The sequence below is a fragment of the Biomphalaria glabrata genome, chromosome 6 (genome assembly GCF_947242115.1).
Source record: "Biomphalaria glabrata chromosome 6, xgBioGlab47.1, whole genome shotgun sequence".
NCBI classification, from domain to species: domain Eukaryota; kingdom Metazoa; phylum Mollusca; class Gastropoda; family Planorbidae; genus Biomphalaria; species Biomphalaria glabrata.
The window spans coordinates 26675623-26700428 of record NC_074716.1 but is presented as its reverse complement, the minus strand read 5'-3'; the positions used below and the strand labels follow the sequence as shown (position 1 = coordinate 26700428).

General features: G+C 32.1%; 1 protein-coding gene across 3 annotated transcripts in view; it reads left to right on the top strand.

The window, feature by feature from the left end:
• LOC106070597 (epithelial cell-transforming sequence 2 oncogene-like) overlaps positions 1-24806 on the top strand; it is a 49993-nt gene continuing 25187 nt past the window's right edge. The window contains exons 1-19 of one of the 3 annotated variants that reach the window (XM_056032712.1): positions 41-162; positions 1230-1299; positions 6508-6731; positions 12408-12443; positions 13523-13599; positions 14553-14715; positions 15332-15472; positions 15759-15843; positions 16063-16180; positions 16382-16514; positions 16723-16862; positions 17482-17587; positions 17696-17811; positions 18325-18518; positions 21372-21461; positions 22324-22509; positions 22735-22841; positions 23376-23453; positions 23984-24266. In XM_056032712.1, coding sequence (XP_055888687.1) covers positions 6531-6731; positions 12408-12443; positions 13523-13599; positions 14553-14715; positions 15332-15472; positions 15759-15843; positions 16063-16180; positions 16382-16514; positions 16723-16862; positions 17482-17587; positions 17696-17811; positions 18325-18518; positions 21372-21461; positions 22324-22509; positions 22735-22841; positions 23376-23453; positions 23984-24266 — 2254 coding nt within the window. In that variant the 5' untranslated portion in view covers positions 41-162; positions 1230-1299; positions 6508-6530. Of the gene's footprint in view, positions 163-1229; positions 1300-6507; positions 6732-12407; positions 12444-13522; positions 13600-14552; positions 14716-15331; positions 15473-15758; positions 15844-16062; positions 16181-16381; positions 16515-16722; positions 16863-17481; positions 17588-17695; positions 17812-18324; positions 18519-21371; positions 21462-22323; positions 22510-22734; positions 22842-23375; positions 23454-23983; positions 24267-24806 lie in introns of all 3 variants that reach the window. The other 2 variants (XM_056032711.1, XM_056032713.1) reach the window with 2 other exon arrangements.

Sequence of the window (24806 nt, the reverse complement as noted above, 5' to 3'; positions counted from 1 at the left end):
ACTTACATTTCCTATGACAACAGCCCTATGCGCATGCGTCTAAATAGTTTACAAATGGCTTCACCATAGGCATAGCCATATAAATCTAGATCTAGATGTGAGACTATATTCAATCTAGACCTACTCACTTTAGCTACAAATTAAAGTCCTGACAAATTAAAAGTATTATTTTCTATCTTTTAATTATTTTTTGAATGAAATAATGTGTGCGATCTTTTATACTGTATGATGTGTATCTGGAATTTTTAAAAATAATTTTATAATTCTTGACAGTTGACTGACTTGACTAAGTACGTACTCACTGTAGTAGTGCGTATTCAGTACTAGTAGTAATAAGTAGTACCAGTAGTACTACTACTATGACTCTATGAATACTACTACTAGTTAGTACTAGTGATAACAAGTGTCTAGTCTACTACTACAGTGTCTACAGTTACAGTTACAGTAGTAGTCAGTACTACTAGCCCCTAGCTAGATCTCTCTAATGTCTCTATCAAGTCTATCTGTATAAAAAAAGTAGATCTATAATACTATATAGTTAGAGGTTTATAGAAACTTTGGTAATAGTAATATTATAGTCTATAAGTAATATTAGATCTAGAATTTAAATAATAGATCTATATAATCATATTTTTATGATGATAGTCAATATGAATATTAATTGTAGATAGGCCTATCTAGATCTAACTTTTATGAATCTAGATCTAGAATCTAATCCTAGATAGTAGGTTGACCTACTAGATGTCTAGATCTAGAAAAAATTAATCATGCAAACTGTTAGAACAAACAAAACAGACAGTTATAGACCAACATCTTATCTTATATAATACAGACGTTACTTCAAAAAAGATGATTACGTCCTACGCATCATGCATTTAGTCATGCATATTAATCAATGACTTAAATTCTGCCAAGTCACTGGTTTTCCTGGCTAGCTCAGGCAACCCATTCCATGCTCTAACACTAGGGAAGAAGGAGTATGTGTACAAATTTGTCCTAGCATATGGAACAAGGAATGTGCCTTTATCTTTGTGTCTTTCAGAGTATTTTATTAAATTTTGTATTTGAAGATTATGGTTCAGTGTTTTATGTATAGTTGCTACTTTACTTTTGAGTCTTCTGTCCTGAAGGCTTTAAAAATTAATTGATTTTACTAAAGGTGTTTCTCTGGTTAAGTGTGAATATTTGTTTGTTATGAGTCTCACTGCTCTATTTTGTGTCTGTTCCAGGTTCTTAATGTTATCTTGAGTTGAGGGGTCCCAAACGGAGGATGCATATTCTATTATTGGCCTGACCAAGGTTAAATAACATTTTAGTTTTATGTTCTTATTTGATTTATAGAAATTTCTTTTAATAAATCCTAATGCTTTGTTTGATTTTTTTTATAGTTTCATCAATATGTGGATTCCATGACAGTTTTTCATTTATTATAACACCTAGAGAACTTGTTGTGCTAGTCAAGACAACCAGCAGTGGTCGAGTTAAAGTTCCTAGTAGATATCAGCTTTAAGAACTTTAAAACTTTAATGGGAAGGATGTGCTAATATGTTTATATTGCGTCATTGTTTGTTGTGAATGTTTTGTGAGAAAGTACTTGAAAAGATGTGATGAAATAAAAGGATAGTCTTCAATGTCTACTTATATCAACACAAGTCTCTGTTTATTAAATATTATTATTAATGTCTACAGTATTTTATTGTGAGTCTCTAAAGACAACAATATCTGATGGTGATTGCAGTGGCTTCACTAGGGTGGGTGTCACCCGGTGCGGTCAGCTCAGGGTGTCACCCCCTCCCCCCCCCCCCTCCACTTTAAAATATTTTTTGGTTAATTGTTGCACTGTAATATATATATAGTTTATAATTACCTTCGTTATATGATTGTTCAACAACTATAAAATGAGTGTCTATTAAATTTTAAAATTCAGTTCACTGGGTTTGTGTAGTCAGATGAAGCTCTGCATGCATCCTTCATCTTTGTACCATTGCCATTAATATATAGTTCAATTTTGCAACAATGCAACCATAAGTAAATTACACTGTTTTTAGCTGCCCCCGAAAGGGGAAAATACGCTATTAGTTTTGTTTGGAATGTCTGTCTGTCCATTTAGATCTAGTAAACTAGAAAAGATAGTGAAAATCCGACATCATGATATTTTAGACCATTCAAAGTTCTGATGCAACGGCTACTTTTTTCTTTTCTCAAAGCGAAAAATCTAATTTTTAAAATCATTTATGCAAGCATTTTTTTAAAAATAAAAATACACCACTTTTACAACTATTCACTATTAATAGTAACAAACACGGGAGGCTCTTTATTAGGGGAGATAGCTATTTACCATATTTTTAACACATTTATGCAAATGGTAGTAGATTTTTGTCAAAAAATTGTTTTTACATTTGTATTAAGTTATGTAAGTTCTGTTATACTAAGTTCTATATTTACACACAAAAATAGTTATTATTTTTTTAAAAAGAAAAAATCTATTTAGTATGCATATAAGTCAGACATAATTTAAAACAACAATTAATAAGTAGTTTTTCATATTATTGTGTGAACTGCAGATACACCATGACCGTATAGAATACGGAAATGTTTTTTTTTTGAGGGATAAGAGATTAACCCTTTATAAAACAACTAGATCAATTAGATATTCATTATAAGACATCAGTTAGGCCCGGTTCACATCTAACTTCACATTCGTTTTTACCTATCCTTTGGTCTGCTGGACCGCTGTGGCACCACACAAGATCTGTTAACCTTTTTTCTCCATTCTTCTCTGTCATTTGTCATTGATATAATTTCATTCTGATAATATTAAAAACCTGCCTTTTTACCTGCCTGGGTGGACCACTTCAGGGGCCGATTTTCAGTTTGTGTTTCCACACAAACTGTCTTACAAACCTTGTTTTTTTCTGGATTTCAAACTTGAAAACTTATCATTAGCTTCATCAAAGTTAATGTCTTTAACGATCTAATTTTTTATAAAATCCCCCTTCATGAAAGTGTCGTTTGTTCCTTTGTCTCAAAAACGTCTGAAATTTAATTTAAAAAATCTTTTTTTTTTCACATGACGCCATAGATAAGCAGATAGTAAGAAACGTTTGAAGGCTTTGTTAAATGATTTAGAAATATTTTTTAATGTCTATATAGTGGCATATCAATTTTTTTTCTTCAAGTATAACTTTTGTTGCCTTAAGATCCCTTCTCAGTCATGGTACTTCAGTTTGTCGCCTTTTGAAAAAAAAATTATATACACAAATATTTTGAAACTGACATCTACAAAACTTTGTTGGTTGTTGAACTAAAGAATTTTTCAGTTGGATTGCTCCAAATTTATCTGCTACATCAATGATTGCTCCCAGTAGGAGCTGAAGCTCAGAGTTAAAAAAACGATCAATGCACATAAGAATGAACCTCTTTTTCTCTTCTTAAATAGTGAGTCCGGCATCTTGTGATTGCTCGCCTGACATTTTATCCTAGTTTTAAATTTTATTTCTTCTGAATCACAGTTTCTTTTAGAAGAGCCTTTTTTTTTAAATAACACTTTGCGCTAATGTGCTATGCTTTTGTTTAATAAAAGGTTTAATTAGTCACCACATTGTCAATAGTTTAAAGATATGCCTACTCTTTTGTATCTTTGGCCCTCTAGTACACCTCCACCCCGTACTCCTTCATGTTTCCAGACATTAAAGCTGCGTTTTCATATCTTAGAGCTCCACATATAAATTCAAGCTCAACATTTTCTAGAAACTTTAAGATATTAAGTTGACCTCATCAGCTTTTTTGTCTCCTTTAAAATCGTATAACTTCTGAATCTGATTAGTGTGTGCTATGTTAGGTGTGCTATGTCTGGTGTGTTGTCAAACAAGATACAAAGGTGCTTACAGCCGTACTGACTCTAATATCTTTTACGTCGTTGCTAAAACATTTATAAACTTTTTAACATGACAGATGCACTTTAGTTATGGGTTTTATCTTCATAACATTTCCATCATCTCATGGAACTTCTTTTTTCAATAAAGACTCATTGTTAATACGGTCACAAAATCTCAAATATTCTGCTTTTATAGAAACAGTCCATGCAATATCTCCTTCCATTGTTTTTCTTCTTTACATCAATCATAGCAACGACTTCCTTGTCATTTGTAGTTATAGCCGGATGTCCTTGTTTTCCGATTTTCTAATCCAGATGAATTCTTCATACGTCTTTAAATATTCCAATTTCAGACTTAATTTCAACCACACATTAAATTAAGTTACACATTTCTATTTCATTTCAACACAATTTGTTGAAATAGTCGACAACAAAAGAATAAATTTTTTTTTTTTGCTATTAAGTGACTAAATCATCCCCATTAGGAAGCATCAGAACCAAACTTGGCACTAGCCAAAAAAAAAATCACCTAAAATATTTAAGTATATCATTTGACTGACACATTGTAACATTTCCTAATTCCCTCACCTTGGCTAGAGCTTCTTTTACAGAAAAATAAGATAAAATCATCATCTTCAGAAATCTCAATAGTCGCTTATTTATTTTCCAATTCTACAAAATTTACATTAATTACATGTAAGATTTCAATAATATTTTATGCCTGAAGAATGTCATCATTTGTTAAACTGCGACTATAGGTTGGCATCCTGATATTACGATACTAGCTACAAATTTAATAGATTTGATTAAAACATTTAAAAAAAAAATAAAAGCAGTGTTCATATACATACTTGCAGCTGGTATACAACTGAAAGTAAGGTTTCACGTTTTCCTTGTGATATTAATTATGACATAACATTTTAAACATTTTGATAGAATTTCATTAAAAAATTAAAATATGTTTTGCCGAAATGAAAAAAAAAAGTAGATAGATCTATTTATTGTATGTTCTTATATTTACCCACTGTCATTAATTTTTTAAAATTGTCAATTATTCACAAAGTGCCTTTTTTTCTTGGGTGTCACCCCCATAACGGGTGTCACCTGGTGCGGACTGCACCCCCGCACCCTCCCTAGTGACGCCACTGGGTGATTGTGCTCCTTCGTATAATTTGTTTTTGACTGTCTGATTTAATGTAAACTGAATAGACATGCACTAGCTCTTATACAAAAGAATTCCATAATCATTATCTTATGTTTGGTAAAAAACATAAAAACTAGATTCTATCAGTTAAAGCATAGCAAATTGTAAGATTTACTGTTAAAACATACTGAAATTGCAAGCGAGTAGTCTGCCAATCATTACTTTTTTGTGCTATGTGCTTTATAATTTCTTTTCCTTATACATATATAGACTCTAGTAGTCTCTCTCTCTCTCTCTCTCTCTATATATATATATATATATATACATTGTACACTGCACAGTCATAGGACAGATATTGAAGTCTATAAATATTATTGATATGAAGATAACTTAACACATAATGATAATGAAATTTAATAAATATTTTGCATCAGCATTCTCAGTCCCTTGAGACAAAGACGTTAATAAATTTGAACCAAGTAGAAAACCTAGGAGATATAAATGTACAAGAAAAAGGGATCCAAAAACTATTAGCTAGCATAAAACCAAAATAAAGCTTCTGGACCTGATGGTATTCCAGCTAGATTGCTGAAAGAACTATTCCACAAGCTTTTTCAAGCATTACTAAATCAGGGCCTGGTACTGAGGGACTGGAAAGAAGCTAATGTTACTCCCCTATTTAAAAATGGATACAATTTGGGGAACTACAGACCAGTATCACTCACCAGCATCACATATAAAATACTAGTACACATAATATGTAGCAACATGATAAATCTCTTAGATAAACATAATGTCCTCACTCCAACATGGCTTTAGGAAATATAGGTCATGTGAAACTCAGCTAATAGGATTAGTTGATGATTTTTTCAAAGATAAGATTATAGTAAGCAAATAGATGCTATTTTATTAGACTTTTCTAAGGCATTCAACAAAGTTAGCCACCATAGCCTGCTTAAAAAAAACTAAATTACTTGGCATTAATACATAATTAATACATAAAACTAATAGCTACTTTTCTCAAAGTATATAGAAATTCAAACATATTTTAAAAACTACAAACCATTGTTTATGCTTACATTTAGTATATTTTCCTTAAATTGGATCTGTGTTTGTGTATGATATTTAGTAAGAGCTTTATTGAGACGAAAGGAAAGCCATTATTGAAGACAGGTGCAGAAGACGGAAAGAAAACTTAAACAGACTACCAGCAGACAATGGATCTGTCTGCACGAAATGCAGAAAACTATGCAGGTCGCTACTGGGTTGCATAGTCATGTGAAACTCTGCACTCAATCTTCTGAATCAAAGACATTGCTATTATTATTATTATCTTTTCATGAGAGTATATTGACACATTCAAATCTTATAATATATAGTCTATTTTTTCAACATATAATAATATCCTTTGATCACATTTTTAATATTCACAAATTCAACTTTTACATACCATACCATACAATAATAAATTATTTTTTTTTGCCAGTAAAAAGAAAAACATTTACTGAAATGGCAGGAATTCCACAGTTTAAAAAGAAAATGAAATTTCAAACTCGACTTGACATTACAGATGATGATGCAAAGATTTTAGGTCGCACTACAACAATGAGGAGAGAAAAGGCTGTAGTTGTGGAGAAGTTTCAAACATTAAAGATGAAAACTCAAAACAGTGCCTGGACACCTCTAGTCAATAAGCCTTCAAATGAACAGGTAGCTCTTAAGATAAATACAATCCTTGAAAGAAAAAAGCTTACATTTAACTTGTAGTTTTAGATGTTTTCTTCAGAAATGAAGATTATTATGCCCTAGCCCCAACCTTCTGCAGGATGGCTTGAGGTATCAGTGGGCAGGGTTATAACTCAGGACCACCATGACTACAGTCCAAACCACATACATCTAAATGAAATATTATAATCATATTTAAATATTTGTGCTAAAGAAATCATTTGATGTAAAACTGTTTTCTCTAACAGCAGAAGACAGGATTTGAAATAGTAGTGAGGTGACAAGATTTGAAATAGTTGTGAGGTGACAGGATTTGAAATAGTAGTGAGGTGACAAGAATTTAAATAGTTGTGAGGTGACAGGATTTGAAATAGTAGTGAGGTGACAAGAATTTAAATAGTTGTGAGGTGACAGGATTTGAAATAGTAGTGAGGTGACAAGATTTGAAATAGTTGTGAGGTGACAGGATTTGAAATAGTTGTGAGGTGACAAGATTTGAAATAGTTGTGAGGTGACAAGATTTGAAATAGTTGTGAGGTGACAAGATTTGAAATAGTTGTGAGGTGACAAGATTTGAAATAGTTGTGAGGTGACAGGATTTGAAATAGTTGTGAGGTGACAGGATTTGAAATAGTTGTGAGGTGACAAGATTTGAAATAGTTGTGAGGTGACAAGATTTGAAATAGTTGTGAGGTGACAAGATTTGAAATAGTTGTGAGGTGACAAGATTTGAAATAGTAGTGAGGTGACAGGATTTGAAATAGTTGTGAGGTGACAAGATTTGAAATAGTAGTGAGGTGATAGGATTTGAAATAGTTGTGAGGTGACAAGATTTGAAATAGTTGTGAGGTGACAAGATTTGAAATAGTAGTGAGGTGACAGGATTTGAAATAGTTGTGAGGTGACAAAATTTGAAATAGTTGTGAGGTGACAAGATTTGAAATAGTTGTGAGGTGACAAGATTTGAAATAATAATGAGGTGACAAGATTTGAAATAGTAGTGAGGTGATAGGATTTGAAATAGTTGTGAGGTGACAAGATTTGAAATAGTTGTGAGGTGACAAGATTTGAAATAGTAGTGAGGTGACAGGATTTGAAATAGTAGTGAGGTGACAAGATTTGAAATAGTAGTGAGGTGACAAGATTTGAAATAGTAGTGAGGTGACAAGATTTGAAATAGTAGTGAGGTGACAGGATTTGAAATAGTTGTGAGGTGACAAGATTTGAAATAGTTGTGAGGTGACAGGATTTGAAATAGTAGTGAGGTGACAAGATTTGAAATAGTTGTGAGGTGACAAGATTTGAAATAATAATGAGGTGACAAGATTTGAAATAGTTGTGAGGTGACAGGATTTGAAATAGTAGTGAGGTGACAAGATTTGAAATAGTTGTGAGGTGACAAGATTTGAAATAGTTGTGAGGTGACAAGATTTGAAATAATAATGAGGTGACAAGATTTGAAATAGTTGTGAGGTGACAAGATTTGAAATAATAATGAGGTGACAAGATTTGAAATAGTTGTGAGGTGACAAGATTTGAAATAATAATGAGGTGACAAGATTTGAAATAGTTGTGAGGTGACAAGATTTGAAATAATAATGAGGTGACAAGATTTGAAATAGTTGTGAGGTGACAAGATTTGAAATAATAATGAGGTGACAAGATTTGAAATAGTTGTGAGGTGACAAGATTTGAAATAGTTGTGAGGTGACAAGATTTGAAATAGTAGTGATGTGACAAGATTTGAAATAGTAGTGAGGTGACAAGATTTGAAATAGTTGTGAGGTGACAGGATTTGAAATAGTTGTGAGGTGACAAGATTTGAAATAGTTGTGAGGTGACAGGATTTGAAATAGTTGTGAGGTGACAAGATTTGAAATAGTTGTGAGGTGACAAGATTTGAAATAGTTGTGAGGTGACAGGATTTGAAATAGTTGTGAGGTGACAAGATTTGAAATAGTTGTGAGGTGACAAAATTTGAAATAGTTGTGAGGTGACAAGATTTGAAATAGTTGTGAGGTGACAAGATTTGAAATAGTTGTGAGGTGACAGGATTTGAAATAGTTGTGAGGTGACAAGATTTGAAATAGTAGTGAGGTGACAGGATTTGAAATAGTTGTGAGGTGACAAGATTTGAAATAGTTGTGAGGTGACAAGATTTGAAATAGTTGTGAGGTGACAAGATTTGAAATAGTTGTGAGGTGACAGGATTTGAAATAGTTGTGAGGTGACAAGATTTGAAATAGTTGTGAGGTGACAAGATTTGAAATAGTTGTGAGGTGACAAGATTTGAAATAGTAGTGAGGTGACAAGATTTGAAATAGTTGTGAGGTGACAGGATTTGAAATAGTAGTGAGGTGACAAGATTTGAAATAGTAGTGAGGTGACAAGATTTGAAATAGTAGTGAGGTGACAAGATTTGAAATAGTAGTGAGGTGACAGGATTTGAAATAGTTGTGAGGTGACAGGATTTGAAATAGTTGTGAGGTGACAAGATTTGAAATAGTTGTGAGGTGACAAGATTTGAAATAGTTGTGAGGTGACAGGATTTGAAATAGTTGTGAGGTGACAAGATTTGAAATAGTTGTGAGGTGACAAGATTTGAAATAGTTGTGAGGTGACAAGATTTGAAATAGTTGTGAGGTGACAGGATTTGAAATAGTTGTGAGGTGACAAGATTTGAAATAGTTGTGAGGTGACAAGATTTGAAATAGTAGTGAGGTGACAGGATTTGAAATAGTTGTGAGGTGACAAGATTTGAAATAGTTGTGAGGTGACAAGATTTGAAATAGTTGTGAGGTGACAAGATTTGAAATAGTTGTGAGGTGACAGGATTTGAAATAGTTGTGAGGTGACAAGATTTGAAATAGTAGTGAGGTGACAGGATTTGAAATAGTTGTGAGGTGACAGGATTTGAAATAGTTGTGAGGTGACAAGATTTGAAATAGTTGTGAGGTGACAAGATTTGAAATAGTTGTGAGGTGACAGGATTTGAAATAGTTGTGAGGTGACAAGATTTGAAATAGTTGTGAGGTGACAAGATTTGAAATAGTTGTGAGGTGACAAGATTTGAAATAGTTGTGAGGTGACAGGATTTGAAATAGTTGTGAGGTGACAAGATTTGAAATAGTTGTGAGGTGACAAGATTTGAAATAGTAGTGAGGTGACAGGATTTGAAATAGTTGTGAGGTGACAAGATTTGAAATAGTTGTGAGGTGACAAGATTTGAAATAGTTGTGAGGTGACAAGATTTGAAATAGTTGTGAGGTGACAAGATTTGAAATAGTAGTGAGGTGACAAGATTTGAAATAGTTGTGAGGTGACAGGATTTGAAATAGTAGTGAGGTGACAAGATTTGAAATAGTAGTGAGGTGACAAGATTTGAAATAGTAGTGAGGTGACAAGATTTGAAATAGTAGTGAGGTGACAGGATTTGAAATAGTTGTGAGGTGACAGGATTTGAAATAGTTGTGAGGTGACAGGATTTGAAATAGTTGTGAGGTGACAAGATTTGAAATAGTTGTGAGGTGACAAGATTTGAAATAGTTGTGAGGTGACAAGATTTGAAATAGTAGTGAGGTGACAAGATTTGAAATAGTAGTGAGGTGACAAGATTTGAAATAGTAGTGAGGTGACAAGATTTGAAATAGTAGTGAGGTGACAGGATTTGAAATAGTTGTGAGGTGACAGGATTTGAAATAGTTGTGAGGTGACAAGATTTGAAATAGTAGTGAGGTGACAAGATTTGAAATAGTTGTGAGGTGACAGGATTTGAAATAGTTGTGAGGTGACAAGATTTGAAATAGTTGTGAGGTGACAAGATTTGAAATAGTTGTGAGGTGACAAGATTTGAAATAGTTGTGAGGTGACAGGATTTGAAATAGTTGTGAGGTGACAAGATTTGAAATAGTAGTGAGGTGACAGGATTTGAAATAGTAGTGAGGTGACAAGATTTGAAATAGTAGTGAGGTGACAAGATTTGAAATAGTAGTGAGGTGACAAGATTTGAAATAGTAGTGAGGTGACAAGATTTGAAATAGTAGTGAGGTGACAAGATTTGAAATAGTAGTGAGGTGACAAGATTTGAAATAGTAGTGAGGTGACAAGATTTGAAATAGTAGTGAGGTGACAAGATTTGAAATAGTAGTGAGGTGACAAGATTTGAAATAGTAGTGAGGTGACAAGATTTGAAATAGTAGTGAGGTGACAAGATTTGAAATAGTAGTGAGGTGACAAGATTTGAAATAGTAGTGAGGTGACAAGATTTGAAATAGTAGTGAGGTGACAAGATTTGAAATAGTTGTGAGGTGACAAGATTTGAAATAGTAGTGAGGTGACAAGATTTGAAATAGTAGTGAGGTGACAAGATTTGAAATAGTAGTGAGGTGACAAGATTTGAAATAGTAGTGAGGTGACAGGATTTGAAATAGTTGTGAGGTGACAAGATTTGAAATAGTTGTGAGGTGACAGGATTTGAAATAGTTGTGAGGTGACAAGATTTGAAATAGTTGTGAGGTGACAAGATTTGAAATAGTTGTGAGGTGACAGGATTTGAAATAGTTGTGAGGTGACAAGATTTGAAATAGTTGTGAGGTGACAGGATTTGAAATAGTTGTGAGGTGACAAGATTTGAAATAGTTGTGAGGTGACAGGATTTGAAATAGTTGTGAGGTGACAAGATTTGAAATAGTTGTGAGGTGACAAGATTTGAAATAGTTGTGAGGTGACAGGATTTGAAATAGTTGTGAGGTGACAAGATTTGAAATAGTTGTGAGGTGACAGGATTTGAAATAGTTGTGAGGTGACAAGATTTGAAATAGTTGTGAGGTGACAAGATTTGAAATAGTTGTGAGGTGACAGGATTTGAAATAGTTGTGAGGTGACAAGATTTGAAATAGTTGTGAGGTGACAAGATTTGAAATAGTTGTGAGGTGACAAGATTTGAAATAGTTGTGAGGTGACAGGATTTGAAATAGTTGTGAGGTGACAAGATTTGAAATAGTTGTGAGGTGACAAGATTTGAAATAGTTGTGAGGTGACAGGATTTGAAATAGTTGTGAGGTGACAAGATTTGAAATAGTTGTGAGGTGACAAGATTTGAAATAGTTGTGAGGTGACAGGATTTGAAATAGTTGTGAGGTGACAAGATTTGAAATAGTAGTGAGGTGACAAGATTTGAAATAGTAGTGAGGTGGGCTCTAGTCAAGAAGTAGGCACTTACTCTTTGTCAATTGTAGTACAAACTAAAGTCCGAGTTTAAACACATCTAATTAGATGCTAGGCTTCAGCTTGAGAAAGTAAATATAAAATATTTGTAAAGTAAATATTGTTTATATAAAAAATAGTTTGTTGTTGTGGTGAATACAAAATGCCTTCATTAATTCTTGATCTGAAACAAGGGCAATTAAAATTGCTTATCCTTTTGACCCCCATCCTGCCCATCCCCCACTACTCCTAAAAGGGGGCTTTTAAACCTTATAATTTTTAAACAAATTTACTTTTTTTAAAATGCTTTTGAGTCACATATGAATTATCTATTTACATTTTGTTTCTTCTCTCATCCCCCCCCCCCCCCCCCCAAAAAAAAAAGAAAAAAAGAAATATTCTTTTATTTTAACTTAAATTATCATTAAAAAAAATAAAATTTTCTTTTATTCTTAGATTTTTAAAGAACGTCGGAATTTAGTGTCCCATTGGGTATGTATAAATATTAAGTGTGCTGTAGTAAAATGAAGCCAACAATGTAAATATGTCAGCTTTGTTTAGAGAAAATTTTTAAAAAGAAATGTTTCTATATAATATAATAGAATGGCATGTTAAAAGTATCCCTTGAAGATTTTCCAAACAAACAAACCTGCATTATTGGTACTTTATGACTATATTAATAATAATAATAATAATAATAATAATCTTTATTATCCGTAAGGAAATTTGTCTTACAATTTGTGCATTACACCAAACAAAAAACATTATAACTATAAGAAACCAAAGTGTACATTCACACCAGACTCACTCATAATTTACATGTGACATCTTTTTTTTGTATATACATGCATACAGCATAAGAATTTTTTCCACTGTTCTAGTGGCGTGTAGAGCCCACAGTCAACTGTCCTCCTCCTCCTCCCTATATTCACCTAATCCTCCAGCTCCTACTTGGGAAACTAAATAATGACTTTGATGGATGGATGACAAATTGGGCAAGTGTGATTAACTGGGAATTCAGGGGTGTGCTACTCTGGAAAATGTTTTTTGTCATTACTTCTTAAAAGATAAAATCATTAATTGATCTATTCAAATGTAAATTTGATTTGAGTTCATGGCAATTGAAAAAAAAAAAAACACAACAAAATGACAATAAAGAAAACAAAAATAGTTAAGGCTAATTTAGAGATTAACTTCACATTCTCATGGTTCTCTCTTTATAGCAATAAAGATAGCTTTGCTTGATCAAAGTTACCTGTATAATTTTTAAAACATTGTAACTTTAAAATAAACAGTCAAGAATGAATTATTCTGTACCTAAAGGAATGTTACATGCAAATCCTGAAAATTCTTTGCTTATTATAATGAGAAGTAACTTATTCTATTTTGTAATCTGCAGAATCCAGCTAAGAAGTGCACCTGCATTTATAAAAATTTTCTTTGGTATAAGATCCAATGAGCGTTACCAGCACAGAGGCTTTGTGCACATTTACACATCCACTAATAACACTTTGAGAAATTAGAAAAATAGAGATATTTACTGTTTATAATTTTTGTTTTTCTTAAAACAGTTTGATCATTGGACTGATTCACAGCGAAAGAGATTTTTGGATGTTATTTTTAGACAATGCAGTAGATCACAGTACAGGTATTTAAATTAACAGCTAAAACAACTTTTAAAAAAAGTTTTGTGTTGATTGTTGATGAATACCATTTTAGAATGTTGACAATCTTGGTCAAAGATTAGTGTCAGTCTCATTAAAAAATTTATCTTTGAGCATTTAGTCGTCTCTCTTCAGGACCAGCTACTCCCTGGGTTACATGGGATAGATCTTAATGCCACTGAAGCTTTAAAGGGATATTATGAAAGATGTTCTTATAATTGCCAAAATTATCCTACTGAGTTTCCCTCTGGATATTTTATTTGAAAATATAAATAAATTTATGGCATTACCACTTATGAATGGGGTTTTTAGAGTCATGAATATAATGTACTAAGTAAACATTTTTAAAAGCAATGACAAATCTATGTGTGACATTCACAGAAGGAAAATGATCTTTAAAACAGGTCATTAAGTTTTCCAAATTATGAAAATTGAGTGGAAAAAAAACCCAGGGAGAAATGGAGGAAGAACCCCACAAAAACTATGACAAATTAATATTTTATGAATAAAATAAACCTACCTTTAAGTATAGTAAAGTAAAGCTGGCCTTTCAGACCTACATTATCTATAGGGAAGATAACATAAAGGTCATCTGTTTATGTGGCAAACGGTTAACGAGTGTGTCATATGGTCTGCACAGCTACCAACTGCCTTAACCTTTCCCCAACTAATGTCAGGTACCCATTAGAGCTGGGTGGACACAGAGGCGCCCAAAGATCCCGAAATTTAAAATCCCAGTCTTCACAAGGGTTCAAACCCGGGACCCCCAGTTTTGGAGCCAAGCGCTTTACCACTCAGCCACCAAACCTCCACCTTTAAGTTATGCCTCATAATTAATTTAATTTTAATGCTTAATTTAAGTATTATGTTTCATTCAAATCATCTTTTTAACCACTTGAGCTTAGAGCCCCTCTTGAATGTTTGATTCTTATTGTAGCTTTGTTCAGAGATGGTTTAGTGAGAATATGGCATTGCAACATTTGGATTTCACCACTGTGCTTCCTAGATTTCTCTCTCTGTATATTTTCTCCTTCTTGGAGCCTAAGAGCTTGTGTAGATGTGCACAAGTCAGTTGGCATTGGAAATTTCTTTCTGAACAGGTAACAAATATTTTCATATATAATTTTTTTTTTTTCGTTCTTTTTTTTCTTCTTATTATTTGTTTTTAATAGTGAGTAATGAAGTGTTTAGAGAAGCAGACCTGTATCTGGAATGAAAGTTTTCCAAATCAATCAGCTCTCTTCTTACAGTTTTCTTTGTAAAGTGGTAGCCTGGGCAAAGAATCTTGACTGGGCTTTTTGCTGAAGGAAATGATCAACATTTTCTGATCAGGGGCTCAAATTTTCATCTTCCAGAACATGCCCCAATATTCTTCTTTTCCCATTTCTGAGGTGAAAAATAATTCCTTAATCATTGTAGAAAACTTATGGTAAAAACTTTTCCTGAAGTTTTGTGTGAGAACTGGACCATTATAGTTTGGTATATTTTATTCTCTTTTTTTTTTGACTTGTTCAGGATAGAGTTGTGTTTTTCCTTGCTCTTATTTCAAAATGCTAGTTCTATGTTAAACTACTTAAGTTTTGTGTGATGTCAATATTAAGTTTTATAATACTGATCAATTGTATTATTCTTTGATTTTGTCATCCAGAAAATTTCTTTTCAGATTTTGGAATAAATCTAATTAGCATCAATGTTTCTTTACTTATGCTATTTCAGGAAGTTATCTGGATGCCAAAATGTATTGGCCTTGGTTGGTTCCTGCCATACACTCCTGCTGATAATGAATATGGTGCATGGAAGAGACATTATGTTGCTTGCATACATACGCTGGACTATCATATCACAAGAAGTCGTTCTGTATGAAAAGTTATTTAATCTTTTTTTTTCTTTGTAAAGAAAGAAACTAAAACATTTTAAATTTTGATTTTACATTGAGTATTAAGGCACCAAAATTATTTCAATGATTAAAGATTGATTTACAAAAATTGTTCAATATAATATGCATTTCTCTATAAATACATAGATTTTAAAACAAAGGCGTTCAAAGTGTTAAAATATTCATAAGTTTATAATATAATATAATAACAAGAGTTCTTTTTTTCCTTTATGGACATATACTTGTACCCTTTACATCTTTCATCAGGCAAGTTTAGATCGAAGTATTGAAAGCAGACACAATAGACCCAAAACTCCTGTCAGCCCTGGGCGACTTTCTAGAATTGATAGCCGTAAGCTATATTTTAAAGAAGTTTTTAAAAATTTTATTATGATGTTTACTTTTATCTTTTTTTAAAAATAAATCTCGGAAAAATGAACAATTTATTCTACTTAGAATCTATATATTTCTTTCTTCATGCTGCTTAAAATTTTGAAAAAGAAAGAGTTCTTAAGACTATTGTAAACATCATGGAGAAAATAGAATAATTAAGTTGGAACTTTATTTTAAGGGAGACTGATGGATATTAGACGTCCTTGGCAAGGTCCAGATTTTAAACCAAAAGATTTAATCAAATCAAGCCTTGCTATTGCAACAGACCAGAATGCTAATGACCCTGTACGACCCTCGTAAGTACAAGAAAAATGCTACTATTCTAATGCATCAGTTATTGTTTAATACAAGTTTAAAACTGAATCATATTTTCAAATATGTGCATATCATAGCAATCATCTGGAGATGTTTGTTAGTGGAGAAAAGTAAACAGATTTTAATGGCTAAGACATTTGTAAGTTTTTTTTGTAAAATGTAAAATTCTATTTTTTTTTTAGCTCTGACTTAGTCTTGCATGACAAATTTGGAATAAGGCGCAGTACTCCAAATAATACATTGGCCTCCAAATCTCTGGACTTTGAAATTGGCATGGATTCTAACAGTCGTAGAGAAAAACACAGAATTCTAATGGTGAGAGTTAAAGTAATTCATTAACTTTAAAAAACTTTGACATTGTGTTCACTTAATGTTTACTTGAACAGAAAAAAAACAACATTCATTTGTTTATTATCAATTTTTTTCTTAAATACTTAGAAATTTAAAATCAATCATTAAGTGATTTCACATTTGTGAGAGTTGAGATATGATGTTTGAATTTAATGGCATGCCTTCACTCCAGGCTGGTGAAGAGTATTCCTTGCCTAGGACCAATAGGTCTACTTTGACTGACTATTTGACTACTGCTAACCATGCAGAAAAGAGGCTACAGGATCTAGTCAACACTACCTGGCTACCCCCAACAGCATCAGTTATGAAAAGGTGAATTTTGTAATGTTTTTTATTATGTTCTCATTGTGTTTGAGTCTACATTATGTTTGTTAACAGTGCTATACATCAGATTGTTATTATCTGCCCCCACATCCTCTTGCAGTCCTATTTGTGGTTGGCATATTGGTTTCTGCATTCTTCCAAGGTAATATTTAATATTAAAAATTATGGTTTCTAAAATATTTCTTTAATAGTGTTTGAGATAGAAAAACGTTAGTTAAAAGCCTCTAAACAGTGCTGGGATTTAGACCATCTACAGATTTGTAAATTCCCCTGAGCCAAACAATCTCATTTCCAGTTTATTCCATATGTATCTTAACTTATTAGAGTTGACTTCATGTTCATATTTCTATTTCCTTCTCTTTTTTTATCACTGTATACCTACTTTTGCACAGCCCTGTATAAATTGAAAAAAGTAAATTTCCCCTTTCAGACCATGCAGTCTATAGGGCAGATGATCTAAAGGTCCACTGTTTCTGTGGCCCATGGTTAATGAAGGTGTCATGTGACCAGCACAACAACCAACTGCTTTTACGTTTCTCCAACTCCCAGTGAGATAATATATTAAAAAAGGAAATTATTTTGTTACATTTTTTCATTACTTCTTCAGTTTTAAAGCCACATCTTGGAAATCAAATTCAAATAAAATTGGTGGACATTTTACTTCAGTGAATCCAAGAGTTATCATCATATCATCTCGTATACCTGCTGCTGAGGTGTGTTCAGTAACAAGATATTTTTTCAAATGGCATTATAAGGGAGACAGTTTAAATTATGTTACAAATTGTTTAGCGTATTATTGAAACTATTTGTTTCTTTGAAAGCTTCTACTGGATGCTGTTCTCTTTGGAGTATTGCCAATTGTTTATGAGTATGAAGGAACTACAGCTCAGTCTATTGTACAACAGGTTGAGTCAGTCTTAGAAGGAAGAAATGCACAGTAAGCAGCCAAAATTATTTTTTTAGAACCATTTCCTAGTATTTACAGCAAGTGCTGGTCTATTAGTAACATTTATAAAAAGTAAAGTTTCATTTCAGACCTTGCCATCTATAGGGCAGATGATGTAAAAGTCATTTGTTTCTGTGATTTGTTTTTGTGGCCCAGCTAAAAAGGCCAGCATACCGACCAACCACCTTTTTTCTTCAACGAATGTCAGGTACCCATTAGAGCACCCTAAAGATCCTGAAATTAAAATTTCCAGCCTTCACCAGTATTCAAACCCAGGACCCTTTGGTTTGGAAGCCAAGTGATTTACCACACAGCCGATGAAACATTCATAAAGATCTCAAATGTTATGAAAAGATTTATTTATAGACACTGAATAAACAGTCACATTTGTTTGAAATATCTTATTAAAGAGTTTTAACCACATTGTGTGGATTCTATAAATTAAATATAACTTCCTTCATTTTAATTCTGCATCTTTATTTCTATTTTTTTTATTCTATTCAGGAGCATTGGTCTATTTTGTCATTGTGATGAGCCAAGTGAACTAAAGCTTGCTCATGGCTGTACAGTCAACTTAGTCACACTGGCAGATGAAGAGGATACACAGGCTAAAGATTTTTTTGAGGCCCTGGCCAATCATGTCTTGCCTGTTGACATGGGTGGCCAGTTTGACTTATTTGTTCCCTTAGCTTGCTCAGGTATTTGGTTTAACTCAATGAGTGCGGAGCGTCTATCCCATAGACGGTCTGTCCGCCCTAAACGCACGGAACGTCTATCCCATAGACGTTCTTACCCTACCTTTGTTTCGTTGCATTTTTAAATTAAAATTTTTAACTAACAACAGTGGAACTATTTTTACTTTATAAAAGAGTTCTTCATCCTTTGTTTACATAGAAATGAGAAGCTTTTGGCTTTATTTAGACATTTATTTATTACTTTTTTTACAATGTAAAAAAACGTCGCCATGACTACGCTATTCCAAGACACACCCACAATGTTGACTACTGAAGAAACTTTATAATTATTCTAAAATTTATCACAAATAAATAGTAATAATGAAGAATTAGATGTAGATATATAGATTAGATCCAGGTAGGTCTAAATTTAGCGTGTTTATATCTATATTATTAGTATTTAGATCTAGATCTAAATCTATTATTGTCAGTAGGTCAGGTGTAGTCTGTAGATCGAGATTGACTAGATCTAAGCTTTTATCTATAGACTTGGACTCTAGATCTAGTCAATCTAGATATATCTCTAGATCTAAGCTTATGGTAAATAAAAAGAAAGGAAATGGTAGATCTACATCAAATAATCATCCACTGTGGGCATTTTTTCCCCATTTTCTTTTTTTTTTTTAGTATTCTTTATCTGTAAAAATTTACAACATCATGGCTATGCTTGTCCAAAACACACCCACAATGTTTACTACTGAAGAAGCTTTATTGTTTTATTTATACTTCTATGAATTGTAATAATGAAGATCTTGATCAAGATTTAGCATAGGATGAAGCAGACTTGGACATTATTAGCATTTAGACTTAGATCTAGTATTGCCTTGCTTAGGCCTTAGCCTTAGACTATAGGGCTAGGTCCTGAATGTAGATCAAGGTTGACTAGATCTATGCTTTTATCTTTACACCTTTGTAGATTCCTATAGAACTAAGCCTAAGATAAATGAAAACAACAGAAATGGCAGATCTAAATCCAATAATCCAATATTCATCCACCATGCTAGGCCTTTTCTTGGTATATTTTCTTGCAATTTTTTTTAGTATTGCTTTTTGGTAAAAATCATCACCATCACTATACTGGTTCAAGTTACACTCCAAAAGGTTTACTACTAAATAAAAGTAAAGTATAAAACTATTCTAAATCCATAATTTATCACAAAGGAACAGTAATAATGATCTATTAGATGTCTATATCTTAGGTAAAATGAATTAGGATTTTTATTGTCCTTCATCTAGTTAGAGATTTAGGCTTTGATCTCTCGCTAGCCTATGTCTTGCACTGGTCTAGTATTAGAATAAAAGATGTTCTAGGCAAATAAAAAGAAGACAAATCTAGATCTATATCCCATTGATTCAAATGTACATAATATTTGAGTGCATTTGGTTGATAGATTTAGTACTGGTATCTATTGTTATTGGTAGTAATGAAAAGCGCAATAATTTTCACTTTTTTTCAGACTAAAAAAAACAGGTAAAAATAATAATATAATCAATGATTCATCATCTTTTATTGACTGTTTTATCAGATTTCTTTTTGAAAATGCTGTAAATAGTCTAAATATGCTGTTTCAACAGTAATACAAAGAACAAAATCTAAATTTAGGTCTCAAAAGTTCTAAAGTTGGCATCCATTTTTTTTTCTGAGTGTCATATTATTTAGATTATAATTTGTATCTTATATTTAAATAGAAAGATGTTTACATTTTCACATTCTCCATTCATTTACCTTTACTTTGATACCAAATATGTTACTATAGCATTATTGGTACTTAAACAATAAATTTTTGTTTTAGCCATGTTTGGAACATTTTCTTATTTTTTTAAAAAAAGTAGCATTTTTATGAAAAAAAAACACAGCAGTCAAAGAGTTAATAAATCTAGTGGAATCCTTGATAGATCATTGTGATTGTAACTGAAATTAAAAGACATTTTTGTAGCATTTGAAGACCTGTAAACTATTTATTGATTTAAATTTGAAATGCATTTTTTAATCTTTTTTTTTAAAGGTATTACATAACTTTATATAGTTACATTATAGCAATAAAAAAAACAACATTGAAATTAGAAAGTGGTATTTTACCAATGAAATATATAGGTACAAGAGAGTAACTTTGATTCTATATGGCGTAAACACTATAACTTTTTGGTGTATCCAGTGCTGATATTTGTTACAAATGTAAATAGTCATTTTGTAAAACTTTTTAAGCAACTTTTTCTATGTTCTTCTGTTAGCAGCAATAAAAACATTTGGTGTTTTACTTTTACTCTCCGACTTCAAACTTATTTAAAAACAAATGGCAACTAACCAGCAGTAATAAAGGAGATTTAATACAAAGATTCATAGCCATGCATTGAGATAGTGTTAAAATTAGAGCTCAATAATTTTTTTTTTAGTTGGCAACAGTGACGTTCAATTAAGCATCCTTGACATTGTTTAGTTTATCCTGAAAATCTCCAAATGATTTGGTAGGGACATTAACGTAACAAACTTTAACATGGCCATGTACATCCTAAAAGTGAAAAGGATTCTAGTGTATACCCATGTACAGTCTAAAAGTTATTGTATTGTGTATACATTATTCATTCAAACAAGGTGAATGTAAACAGAGTGTATAGTATGTTTTTGTCTGAGATTGTATTGGTCATGAAACTAAATTGTTTAGATCTAAACTGTAAGTCTGTATTTGAAAGTTTTCTACAATATCATTTATTATTGTTTTTTTTTATTTTTTTTTATTTTTTTTTTATTTAACATTGAAACTTTGAGTTCACATTGAAATATCAAGCTTTCAAAAACTTTTATTATATTTCCATCAGAGGAAGGCATGGAACTAATGGTACAGTTGAGTTTATTGACCAGTATGCAGTATTCCTCACCAACTGGACTAGTTGGTACTTACAATCACAGTATGTAGTCAGCATTTAGATAAAGTTTGGATTCATACATTATTTAGATATTCATTTTCCTAAATTCTGACATATAAAATGAAATATGATTAATATATATATTTCAGTGGTTATTCATATACAGTGGGCAAGTGAAAATTTATAACTGATAATTCACAGATGAAAGATTATAAATTGATAAATAGCCCACACTATAAAGTTCCCTATAAACAAAATTTAGCTGATAAATTGTGATGATGGTAATTGTGCTTAATTGTCTGTCAAATTTACTAAGGGATATCTTGTGCACAATGAATTTGTGTAGTTTCTAACTTTAATAGGTGTGACACAAAATTCTTTATCAATTTTTTTACATCAGAGTTTTGTAGTAGACACCAAAAAATGAGAAGCATACTAAAATAGCTCATCAAATCTTTGATCAATGATATAGAACAATCTTAAAAGTACTTGTACTCTCCAAGAGCTTCTGGAAGCATGTGCATTATTAGGATATAAATGTCATTTTACTATACTGAATTACTGTGCCTGTTTATAGTACATATTATGTTTTTAATTTATAATATGTGCATATAATATGCATAATAATTTTTTTTTAATGAAAGATTATGCTTTTGGAGGACAATAAAAAGTGCAACTATTTTAACACTAGAGCAAAATTGGCTTTTCAATAGAATACATCATTTTCAAGTTAAAAAAAAATAGCATTATCCCTATTGGTAGATATTGTATTAATTTTTTTTTCAGTATTTGTTTATCTATTCATAATAAGTTAAAAAGGGATGAACATTGATATGCCAAGAAAAATCTAGAACATGTTCTGCATTGTGCTGATTTTTTAACTATTGAATATTCTTCCCATCAGTCAACACAGAATGGCTGATTTCTTATGAAGGCAACAAGCAGCCACCTGGTGTTTACTTTTGCCAAAGTAAATTGAATGTGTGGAGCACTGTAGCTGACCAGGCCCTGGAGGCAGTGAGAGATATAAGAACCCTCATGGATCCATATTTTGACAAGCTTCATCGCAATATATCAGCTCAGTTAACAGGTAACAGGATTTTAACTTTTGATAATCAAATAATATTAGTTTATATTGGGTGTAAGTCTAATAGCTAACATTTTTTGTCAGAATATGTTAAGTGTTTTGTTTCACTTGCTGTCACTTTACTGACATTTGAAAAAAACAAACTTTTTTTCCCTTGTCAGCATTTCAAAAAAAATTATTTTGTACTCCCATTGGTTTTGATTCTTTATTCTTCATTTCTCTGAAAAGGTCAGTTAGTATTTGATGTGTTAGGTCAGACTGACATACAAGGTGTTTCAAACATCACTGATGCTCTAAGAGATGGTCTGAAAGCATTAGGAGAGTCACCTAGCACTGTAAGTGTAAATATTATTGGACTTTAGTGGGGGTTGTCTTTAATGCTTATAGAAATTGACATGAGTATAAGGGTAATTAAAACCTAAATTTCTCCTAGTGATGTTACCACCTCCAACCGGTTCAAGGAGTAAGCCTATATAAAATCTGTCCTAAACTAATTGTGTGCTCTGAGGCTAGAAATAATTGTCAAATGACAATGTCACCTTTGTAACCTGAACCATGAGGCCCAAACTCCCCTCTTGCTTTTTTTTTTTAAACTGCTTTGACCTCATTTCCTTGTTAAGACCACATTTACCTCACTTGGTTTGAACATTTGCTTTATAAATATCAAATGTTAATTGATACAGACATACAACATCAGTTCCATAGAAACACTTGTTTTTTTTAACCTAAACACAAAACCAATGTACAAACACTTTAAATCTTTCTTAATCCTAAGTATTTTTGTATGTCTTTAGGAATTTGTTTGTTGAATTTTTATTTGTTTGTTCAATGTGTGGTGTAATGTATTTTATTGCTTTTTTGTTTTTTAGTCTCATCCACTGAAGTTCCTGGGTCGTTACTTGCTACAGAGAGCAGGCATAAATACTGAAAACATGGGACTCACTACAGTAATTATGAAAATCTATGTCACTTTAAGAACTTGTTATAATTTTATCTGGTCTTTATCATATCATGGTATTTCATAGCTATAGTGGAGTCACTTTTTTTTAGAGTAATTCACTGCTTTTTTTTTTTTACATAGTTTTTATTTTTTTTGTTTATAAAATTTTGTGTTCATCTATAATTGTTTGTATATTCTTAAACCCTCCGTCAATGGATGTCTCAATGATGTGACTCTTAATAAGCTTCACTTCTATTTTATGAGTTGATTTTAATATTTTGATATTTCCTTGAGACACTTTATACAGAGGATGCAAATTCTAGAAATTTGGTCCAATTAAAGTTTACTACAATTTTGATTGTATATTCTTTTTAGAGTTTGTATAGTAGAATCATATATAAGCTAATCAATCATCTGAACTAGATGTTAAAAATGAAAGGAATTAATTATTTTTTTTAGATTAATATGGTTATGTTGATTTCATGTTTTTTTTTTAATTTTTCAAATATTGGAAAGTCAAATGTTTGCTCTTGCTTGCTACTACAGAAACCTGTTGAAAATCTGAGCCACTTTTTAAAAGAATCTGAAGATTATGAGGAAAGAAAAGTGTCTGAGATGGGGGAAGAGAGAGGCAGAGCCATTGCAGCTAATGAATCGGAGGATAGAGGCCTTACAGATGATGAAGGTAGCCTAGCAACAGACAGGAGAGAAACTGTGGATCACACAGAAGATGAAAGTAGCCTTGCGACAGACAGGAAGGAAATCAGAGAGTATGATGAGGAGGATGAGAATTTGGCAACAGATAGGAGGGAAGATGAAGGTAGGTGGACTAATATTCACCTCCATTTATTATTCTATGGAAGCTCACTAATAACAGTAATAAGACATTGTCTTAAAATGTCTAATTATTAAAGCGAAGTTGTAAATTTCATGTTGCTACTTACAACAAGTGTATAGTAAGAAGTTCAAACTGAACATTCAAACTGTTACAAGGGAGTAGATTGATGACTGGCCATAAATTGAGTTGATTTACTTAGATCTACTAGTGCTACTCTGGTTCAGGCTTGACCTTCACATTGGAGAAATAAGAACAATCACAAAAACAAAATAGATTAAAGAACTCTTTTATTCCTTTGTCGATTAAGCACTGAACAAAATTGAACCTACTGTTGTACATTTCACATTTAATGTTTAAGAGAAACTGTGATATGAAGGTATATTTTGTGTGCTATAGTATAAATTAATGGTTATGCTTGCCCTGGATGTGGCAAAATATGTAGGTCACAGATGGGGTTGCACAGCCATGGGAAATACTGCATTCCTCACTAATCTTCGGACTTGAAGACAAGCCTTATTATTA